Here is a 10601-nt window from a genome sequence, read left to right on the forward strand (position 1 = left end):
TCCCTCTCCCCTTCCTCCTCCTCATCTTCCTCCTCATATTTCTCCTCCTCATTGTCCTTCACATCCCCACTTTCCTCCTCCACCTTCTTCCTCTCTAACCCTCCCCTACCCATGACTCTTTCTCACATTGAAAGTCAGTGCTTTGTTTTCAACAGCAAATGTCAAACAAATGTTTGACAAAAGATAAATCCTATGTTGCCTGTACTCTATTTCCCAAGAGTATGCATAGTCATTTAAACATCAACGTTGTAGTGCTTGAATTGAATGATAATTATTGAACAATCTTGTCATGACCCCAGACGACTAGACATCTTTAGAGACCACAAAAACGTGTAATTGAATTGTATTATTGTTGACAACGACCATCAAATTATCCAAAGTTAAGTAAAAAGAATATAATAACTTAATAAACAAATGATCAGCTCTTACTTTGCAAACAACTCCCCAATGCAACCATTTATAACAACACGTTGTTGGTGTGTTTTCTGCACCATGGCCCCGCCTCCACCACACGCTGCAGCCCTGAGCGCTGATGTGCACTGGCTCTTTAAAGGTTGGAGTTTGGCACAATGTGCCCTCCTTGTCCCTCCCTGCGCGCAGCAGAAGATAAGTGCGTCACTTTGGATCCGTTGTTATCGCGACTTTTAAAGTCTATCGCATGTGCGTCAGTTTCTTGAAATGGTGAGTTTGAGTTGAACTCCTGACACGAAGTTAGAATATGTCACTTTCTATCTCGCTAATGCGAAACCAAACAAGACGTGCAGGAAGCTGTCGTGGAGACAGACAATGCAACAGCATTGGAACGGAAGGCGCATAGTGGTACTGTTATTCTGTTTACATGCGTATTAGTTCCTAAAAAATATCGCATTATTTAACAATGATATACTGCTCTAAGGGTCAGCCTTTACAAGACGAAATGAAATGGCAAAACATCTTCCCTAATGCTGTCTGTGTGTGCGTGTGCGTGCGTGCTTCTCAGTTGGGTTGTCCCTAACCCAAACCCACGTGGTGCGTGTACGTGTGCTCGTGTATATATGTGTATGTGTGTGTGTGTGTGTGTGTGTGTGTGTGTGTGTGTGCTCGTGCGTGCGAGCGTGCGCGTGGGTGCGTGGGTGCGTGGGTGTCTGTCTCTGTGAGGGTGCTGGTGTGTGTATTTCTCATACTGGTCGTCCCTGTGAGTTGTCACACACGTCGCCTTTGTATGCATCATTATTCCCCAAAGTAACGGTCGCTCTCCGTCCCCAATGGCCCGCACAGAGCGGAGATGAATGAGGACACCTTTGAGATCCCTGAGGGGGCAGAGTACCTCTACCTGGTGCAGGAGGAGGAGGAGGTGGAAGTGCAGTACGTCCGGCGGAGGAACTACGTCATCCCCCTGCTGGTGCTCTCTAATGGCTGGATCAAGCTCATCGGGCTGGCCGTGGTCTCCGCGCTCGGCCTGTCCGCGTACCTGTTCTGGCCACTGTGGCCAGGTGTGTCCCAGACGATGCCACGCAACCTGGCCCGGGTCACCACTGATGTCGGGGCTTTCGAGGGGAGACACGTGAGTCTGTTTTCATGTTGTTGAAAATGGGTGAGTCAAAGGGGATGTGTGATACTAATGTAGCACTCGCTAATTTAGTTTTATTCTGTTTTTTAAATCGATTTAAGTTGATGCAACCTTTATTTATACAGACAGATCCCTCAGGTGCCAGGACTCATTGGAATGAGGCCCTCTGTACAGACAATACAAATAATGGCTATAAATAAAGATATATAAACAGATAAATAAACAACAGATAAAAATGAATTAACTAGATCATAAAACACCAGAGTAGTGATAAAAATAATCAAAATATTATGAAAAAACCTTGATATAATGACACATCAACTGAAACGCAATATATCGAGACGCCATTTTGGAGGGTGAACCATCCAAGCTACGATGGGAAATGAAACTGTCACGCTCTCCTCTCCAGGAGGACGGGGCCTACTCCTTCAGGGGCATGAGCTACGCCTCCCCCCCGACGGGCCGGCTGCGCTGGGCCCCCCCGGCCAGGCCGACCAGGTGGACCGGGGTGGGGGACGCCAGCCGCCTCCGCGGCGTCTGCCCCCAGCGGGACCGGGCCCGGGCCGGCCAGAGGGTGGGCAGCGAGAGCTGCCTGTTCCTCAACGTGTGGACCCCCTCGCTGGAGCCGGACGCCGCTCTGCCCTGGTGGTCTGGATCCACGGGGGGTACCTGACCTCGCTCAGCGGGGGGGAGCCCGGGTACGCGCCCTCGGCCCGGCTGGCCAATGAGACGGGGGTGGTCTACGTCAGCTTCAACTACCGGCTGGGTGCCCTGGGGTTCCTGGCCCTGGAGGTTCTGAGGGAGGGCAGCCCCACCAACACCTCAGGTTGGTGCTCACTGCAGGGCTAGGAGGGCTAGGGGATAGGGGGCTAGGGAACAGGGGCTAGGAGACAGGGAGGGCAGCCCAACCAACACTTCGGTTGCTTACTGCAGGGCTAGGAAGTTTTTTGTTTTATTTGATTTATTTTTTTCTTTCGGGATGCAAAGAGGTATGTGACTAATGAAATGCTTCCCAATCGTGATTCACTCACTCACGTGGAATCAGTGTTGTATTTACCAAGTCATGCAGTGGTGGTTATGTTCCAGCTTTGGCACACTTTTCCTCTCTCCAGGGAACTATGGCTTCATGGACCAGATCGCGGCCCTCCAGTGGGTTCAGAGGAACATCCACGCCTTCGGAGGCGACCCAGGGAGCGTGACCATATTTGGACACAGCTCTGGTATGAACCTCAACAACAAATACCTCTCCTAACTTAACCTGGGACATTGTAGTACAAGTTGATTCAACACTGGATCAACTGCAGCACTACAGGAACCTGCTGTAAACTGCCAGGGCAGGTGGTTTTGTGGAATGTCAGAACAGCCTAAAGGTTATGGTTGGTTTAGGTCATGGGTCGGCAACCCTAGGCACGCGTGCCACCACTGGCACGTGGCAGCATAATCATTGGCACACTTGAAAAAAAATGTTGCACTTTATTCTGTTTTGGGCATTTCCTCCCAGTGCAAATATGTTTAAATGAGTTACTGAAAGAAGTGTTCTGAAATTTGAAATTATTGAAATTAATAGTTTTTAAACCTATGTCGTGAGTAATAGACAAGAAAATATTTATATTAATAATATAAATATTTATTTATTTGTAATTCTGTATTTGTATTTCTATATTTATAATATTTATTTATTTGTGTTCTTGTAAAGCTTATATGGTACTCCATTCGGCCCAGGGGCTGATGCTGATCTTGCGCGCCGTACTGTATCCTCTGCTTCTTTCCATTTTGGAGGGCCAGTCTCCAGGTGGAATTCAGGAGGTTGACTAGGTGGGATGTCATGTGGGATAACTAGCTGTTCATGCCTTTTCGTGTCACAGTGGACCTTTTCCAGAGTTCCTGCTTTGGAGTTTTCAGGGTTCCGCTCATTTCAATAACGAAGAGGTCTTTGACAAACCTGAAGGTTTTTTCATAGAAACGTGTTCGTGTGCATCCCTTCCACTTACAAAGTTTCCTGAAGTTCTCTGCTCTTCGCAAAGTTGCAAAACGGCATTTGATGTCCCCCTGGAGTAGCATGAGACCATAAAAAAATAAAAAAAGTCAACAAAAGTGCTGGATTCACTAACATCACATACATCTAGTAGCTGTTTCTAAAAAACGTCCATCCCTTTCTAGTGTTTAAACTGAGATATAATAACATATCAATTGTATTGTTTGCCTATACATTTTTTCGGAGTCTTGGGTTTAATAGTAGATATAGCATGTGGATTATTTCACTGTGTACATTCAGTGTTTTTGTAATGTACTGGTGCGATGGAGACTTAAGATGATGATAATTGATTGTTGATATTTGTGTAATAAAGCGTGTGTGTTTTGGACCCCGTGTGTCAGGGGGCACCTCGGTGTGGACTCTGCTGAAGTCGCCCCTGGCTAAGGGTCTGTTCAGCGCCGCGGTGGTCATGAGCGGCTCCACGGTTCAAAACGCGTCGCTGGCGAAGGCCGAGGCAGACAACCTGGTGTTCCTGCGGAAGACGGACTGCACCGACCTGGCCTGCCTCCGACGTCTGTCCGTCACACAGATCCTACAGGTCGGACTCACAGACAAACACAACCACAGCAATACAATAAAGGCACAAAATAAAAATTCTTTCACAATTAACTTTACTGGTATTGTATTCCACTTAAGCCACCTTTCTGTTCAATGTAATTGTTACAATTTTGCTAACATTGAACATTGCTTAACACTGCCACAAAACATATATATATTTTTTTTTACTTCTTTTTATTGCCTCTTATCAGTTGCAGTCATACAGTACATCACATCAGTACATGAATTTAAGTGCTACGGGTACAAATCTTAGGCTGGTGGGGTTAACAGTCCATGGATGTCTTGGGCCCAAACCATCCGGATCCATGCATATCAGAATTGAGTTACTCATTAACATTGTCCACAAACACCACTCATCACACATGACATTACACAAAGAAGGCATTCTGAAATAGAAAGGCTTGCAAAGGTCCATTGCTTAAAACATAAATAAACAAAGAAACATATCTCCATACATGTAGCCTACATATCCACATGCACATATGTATCTAAATGTAACATTGTCCACAAAACATTTTTAATAAACTTCAGAGCCCAAAAATTATAATTGACTCATCGTAAGAAGTTATAAAAAAAATAAAATAAAATACATCAGCATAATCAAAGTGTTCATCAAAAAAAATCTTTTTTTTTTTTTGTCACTATTCATAAGTTGACACATCCTAGTGGACGTCGCCCATTGCACCACATCTGAATTTTCCTTTCGAAATGAACCATGGCGTCTACGTTGTACACCGTACATTTCCACCTCCTGCCGTTCATTGTGTTCACTGCTGTACCTCCGCCAGGCCAGCCCCTGGGAGGAGTACCCGTCCTGGGCAGGAGACGGCATGATGGACCTGCCCACCAAGGGGAAATTCTACGGCCCCCTGGTGGTCGTGGACGGACATGTCCTCCCTGACACCCCGGCGGAGGGAGGAGGAGGATTTTACAACGACGTGCCGATCGTGGTGGGCACGACGGAGCAGGAGGCGGACTTTAGGTGACCACTCTCTGCTGATGTGTGTGTGTGTGTGTGTGTGTGTGTGTGTGTGTGTGTGTGTGTGTGTGTGTGTGTGTGTGTGTGTGTGTGTGTGTGTGTGTGTGTGTTTGTGTGCGCCATCTGCATTAGTGAGAATATGTTTCTTCCTCTCCCCCTTAGCCCTTCTTCTGCAAACATCTCTCTCTGGACTTGGGATGACTACCAGTGGTTTGTTACCGGTGAGAGCCTTGATGAGTTGCCTTCCTGTATACAATGTAATAGGTATGATTATCAGCAGGGCTGGCGATCAGCTTAGGCGACCTAAGCGATCGCCTAGGGCGGCAAATGTGTTGGGGGTGCCCTCTGGTGGCGCCCTTAATTAATTAATGAAATTATATGAAACAAGCAAAATAAAACATTTTTACCAAACATGTTCCCAAATGGAACGGACAAGGGAGGGGACGGGGGATTATTTGTTAGTGCGTATGGAAACCCTCACTGCAGTACGCAGGACAATGCGATACCCGCATTTTTAATCAGCAAATACAAACATGCATTTTGTACGGTGAATGTTTTCTGCTATTCAATCTATGACACTTTGGAGAAAAGCAAAGTGCACTGTTTATAAAGGGATCCTGTTCTTCTAGAAAGGTACTTCCAGAAAAATCCTGTACTTCTAGAAAAAGATGTGTCCAGATTTTGTAATTTTTGGACGTGAAAAACAAGATTCAAGTTGTTGCTATTGCCTTGTTCTGACCAACGTTTCTCTGCCTGCTCTGTCTTTTTGATTGATTGAAAACTTCATTGAACAACAACTAACAGAAGTGTTCAAAAGGATTAAAAAACACATTAAAGCCCAAAGGCTTTTTTCCATTGTGGTCCTTTAGATGGAAAGGGAGAAATATCACACGGACTAAAACATGGCGAACAAACATACAGCACAAGGACTACAACGTTGAAGAATAAAGGGGGGGGATAAAATAAATAAAACAAAGGATAAGTTCCCAGACAGACAAGCAGACACACAGACAGTACAATATTCCTAGTACTTCAGGGATCTTTTGATTTAAAGTTACGTAACCATTTTTTTATTGAAGATTTAAAATGAAAGTGGGAGGAGCACAGCAATTTAAAGTTAAAAAGTAGGCTATTCCACAAGACAGCTGCTGAGTATAGGAAATAGTACTTTCCGATACAGCTTTTAAATTGGCAGAGCCTGAAATCAGTGGAACTTCCCCTGGTGGATTAATTGTGTGTGTCACTAATTTTAGAAAAGTAATGTCGTAGGTATTTGGGTGCCAGGTTATTACTTATCTTGTAGACTAAACAAAGTTTGAGTTGGGAAACTCTCTCCTCCACTCTGCGCCACCTAAAACTGGAGAAATGGTCAGGAAGAAGATGTGTTCTGGGATGGAGTCTGAGGACCACTCTGATCAGTTTATTTTGACAGATCTGTAGCTTGTCTTTGAGGCCTTTAGTAGTGCCAGTGTACCAAGATGTACAGGCATAGTCAAAATGGCATTAAACAAGGGCATCAGCTAGGGTTTTCAAAGTGTTACTATCCAAGAGGCTGGATATTCTTGCCAGGAACTTAGTCCTTTGGCTCACCTTTGAGATAACTCTCTGGGCCATAAACGCCCCTGATAATTTGTTGTCTAATATATACAGCCTAAGTAAGTGACCACTTCCTTGGCCGTAATTTCAACATTACCTACTACTACCCTAAACCCCAAAGACTTTCTTAGTTTGTCTCTGGACCAAAAAGAATTGACTCTGTTTTGCCAAGGTGGAGAGACAGCTTGTTATCTGTCAACCAAGCACTGAGGTTAAGGAGTTCTACGCTAAGCAGCCTTTCCACCTCTGATTTCTCTTTATGAGACACTAGAATAGCAGAGTCATCTGCAAATAAAAACAGATTGCAATCTATGGCTGACGGCATATCATTCACATATAACAAAAAGAAGAGAGGACCTAAAATACTCCCCTGTGGAACTCCACATGTTAATTTAAGTGGTGAGGACAAGGTCCCTTCCACATCCACCACCTGTTTTCTGACCTAACCCACTGGAGAGATGTATCAGAAAATCCCAGGGCTTTGAGTTTGTTCAAGAGGATATCATACTGGACTGTGTCAAACGCCTTTTGAAGGTCTATTAACACAATGCCACAAAAACTCCCCTTATCCCCCTCTTTGCTGATGATGTCTGTAAGATAGAGCAGACAGGTATCAGTGAAATGGGCTTTTCTAAAGCCTGATTGGAAGTCAAATAAGAGGTTCTGCTCTGCTAAATACCCGTCTATTTGCTCATAAATGATCCTTTCAACAATTTTTGAAATTGAACACAGGATAGATTTTGGGCAGAAATTTCCAGGATTAGATTTGAGCCCCTTTTTATATAAGAGTATCACTCTTGCCACCTTACATTTATTGGGGAAATGGTTATTTGTAATAAATACATTTATAAGATGAGTTATGACAGGAGTGTTTATTTCAGCAGCATCCCTGAGAAATTTGGCAGGAATGTTGTCAAAACCGGTAGCCTTGGAAGGATTCAGGCCTTTGAATTTTTTTAGTAACAACTTCTGCTCTGAATCACTCAGACAAACTGAAACCCTTCGGTGAGGACCTTCCCGAGGACGCTCTGGACCTTTACCCCAGCTCAGCACCCTGTCCCACCCTGGACCGCTGTCCTGAGCGGGCCTACACCACCATGGTGTCGGACATGAGGGTGACCTGCCCCAGCAACGAGGAGGCCTCCAGGGCAGCAGGTGAGCCTGGCACACCCACTATTATACACACTATACAAACTCATTAAGTGAGTCATGGAGTAAAACAGTTTTATTATGTACATTTGCATATCCACATTTCCACAATTCCCTTTTATAATTCACTCACTGTGAATTAAAGTTGAAAGCAGTACCATTTTCTGAGTCTTGTGTTATTTATTTGCATTTTTTATATTTATTTCAACCATGGAATAGCTGAGGTTCAGGCCTTTTAAGTAGGACAGCCTAGTTGTTATCACCATATACGTCCCTCCATCCAAACTGTGTTTCATGCTATTTACTTGTATTTAATGTTTAAAGTCCATGTAAACATAACGGATGTTTAAAGCACTACTAATTCATTATCAATCATTCATTGTCAAATCTGTTGTCACAATCGTTGAGTCACTCGTCGTAGCAGAGAGCTTTGTGAACTGACTCGCCTTGTGTTGTGTGGTCCCAGCGGCCCTGAGCAGTCCTGTGTATCGCTACGTGGTGACGCACACACCGTCCAGCGCGGTGAACACCTCGGGCTAGGACCTGGTGCCCTACCCCAGCCGCTTCTCCTTCCACACGCTGGACGCCCTGGCCTTCTTCGACGGCCTGGGGGCCCTCCTGGAGGAAAGCCGCTCCCCAAACGACACAGAGTTCCAGCTCCTCTTCAGACACCACCTCGTCCACTTTGCAAAAACTAGTAGGATTGCTGCGTTATAATAATGAAAATGATGCATGGGATTCAATGTGCCTTTAAAGGTTCCTACGGACACTGTATATACAGATCAGAACCAAGGAATGTATGCTGTATGAAGACTGTCTATTGGACAAACGTGGCTTAGCTCAGAAGATAGAGCGGGGTGATTTGAAACTGCAAGGTTGCTAGTTCATTCCCGGCTCTGAGTGCCGAGGTGTCCCTGAGCAAGGCGCCTCACCCTAACTGCCTTGGATGCATGGACTCCGCCGTCGGGTTTTGAATGTGTGTATACTATAACCTTTGTAAGTCGCTTTGGATAAAAGCATCGTATAAATATCCTAAATGTCAAATGTAATTGCATACTGTATACTAACACATGTATCGTTTCGTGTTTTCCATTTTTAAAAGTACCAGCCGACGACCAAACATTGTTTGCTGTCTTCTTTCTGTACCGACTTCCAGGGAAGATGGTGGACGAGTGGCCAGAGTTCCCATCAGCCACTGCTCTCCTGTCCAACCGGCTGAAGGTGGTCCAGAGCTACTCTGATGAGCGCTGTCGCCTGTGGCAGGACAATGGCTTCGATGCCTATGCCTGGGTCAACTGACCAGATGAACACCCAGGGCTGTGGGTCAACCCTGTGGAAACGCCAAATTTGATTCACCGCTGATCTCACCTGAGGCCATGCCACTTTGTCTAATGATTATAAACCACTATTCTTTAACCAAACTAACAGCTGCCAACACCTTGTTTACACTGAGCTGCTGGGTCAAAAGGGGTGTCCTCACTTCCTGTTGACGTCAGTCGAAGAGCAGATTCGGCGGTGTACTCTATACTAATAACAATATGTTGGCTTTGCTCAGGAGGTAGAGAGGGTCGTCTTGAAACCAGAAGGTTTCTAGTTCAATCCCCAGAGTGTTGTGGTGTCCATGGACTGTCTGCTAAATGCAATATAAATGCATGGAGGACATAAAACTCAAACAGAAGCTATTAAAAGTGTACCAGAGCTACGACCCAGCAGCAAGGGCTAATGTATAGAATGTCGTTCATAATCGGGAAAATAAGGCCAGACCGGCCCTGAAGGGGCTTATTTTCGATAATGACCGGCGACGTTCTTTACATTATCCCGCTTATTACACGGCTACTTGCCATAATGAAATACTAACTTTACATGTTTTTTCACAATTTATTTGTTACTTACCAGCATTCATAGTGTTGATCAGCAGAGAAATAGTCTGTTAAGACATTGATGTCAATTTGAAACCGAGTACGCTGGGGTTGATAAGTTACCGGACTACCTACGGACTGATACGAAAGATGCCAAAAAAATCACTTTCCTTGATAGCTTGATCATTATATGCTTAGCAATGGTGAAATATCAAAATATAATAAATCATATTAATTCACCGTCAGAAGTTGTGAAGGCCCATGCAAGTGAACGGAGCGTTCCACAGCATTGAGAAGAGCCGTGTAATAACTTTATATAATTCAGAGTGAATTAAAAGTTTAAATGAAATCCAATCTCTGTGTTTCATGTTATTTATTTGTATTTTCAACAATCATTTACACCATGAAATAGATAAGATTCAGGCCTTTTCAGAAGTAGGCCAGCCTAGTTGTTCACCTTATAGACATGTGTGCGTTTCCTCTCTGTAGTTCTGTACTTCTCCAACAGATGTCGCCAGATCAGAATCAAAACGTCCAATGGAATTCGTTCATGCCATTTTCTTTCTTTTATGTTATTTCCATGTATTCTGAACGATTATTTGCAATATAAAATAAAAAGGAGGATATATTCACGAATAGGCTGAAATAGATGTATAAATCTATGTGCGTGTGTAAGTAGGACTATTTTTGCAGACGCCCACGAGGTATCACCAAATCCCCGTTTTCCTGATGGCTCTAAAACTTATGGGGCAACGGCGACAGATTGGCTGCTTGGTGCCACGCCGCCGCGCCTGCTCAGTCGGAGGCAGGGACCAAATCATCTTTGTATTATTGTTGACAAAGACAATCAAATTATACAAAGTTAAGTTAATAAAT

At 44.5% G+C, this 10601-nt stretch overlaps 1 protein-coding gene across 1 annotated transcript; it reads left to right on the plus strand.

Annotated features, from left to right (window-relative positions):
- The first annotated feature begins 566 nt into the window (after nt 1-566).
- On the plus strand, nt 567-10497 carry LOC130403236 (fumonisin B1 esterase-like). The gene is given in 11 exon segments (XM_056607496.1): nt 567-681; nt 1258-1543; nt 1959-2190; nt 2193-2375; nt 2662-2769; nt 3926-4122; nt 4931-5124; nt 5284-5342; nt 7705-7872; nt 8333-8563; nt 9023-10497. Coding segments are annotated over 10 exon segments (1794 nt in total). The 5' UTR covers nt 567-681; nt 1258-1264; the 3' UTR covers nt 9166-10497.
- Nucleotides 10498-10601: the final 104 nt, after the last annotated feature.

This window comes from Gadus chalcogrammus, chromosome 14, assembly GCF_026213295.1.
Source record: "Gadus chalcogrammus isolate NIFS_2021 chromosome 14, NIFS_Gcha_1.0, whole genome shotgun sequence".
Taxonomy (NCBI): Eukaryota; Metazoa; Chordata; class Actinopteri; order Gadiformes; family Gadidae; genus Gadus; species Gadus chalcogrammus.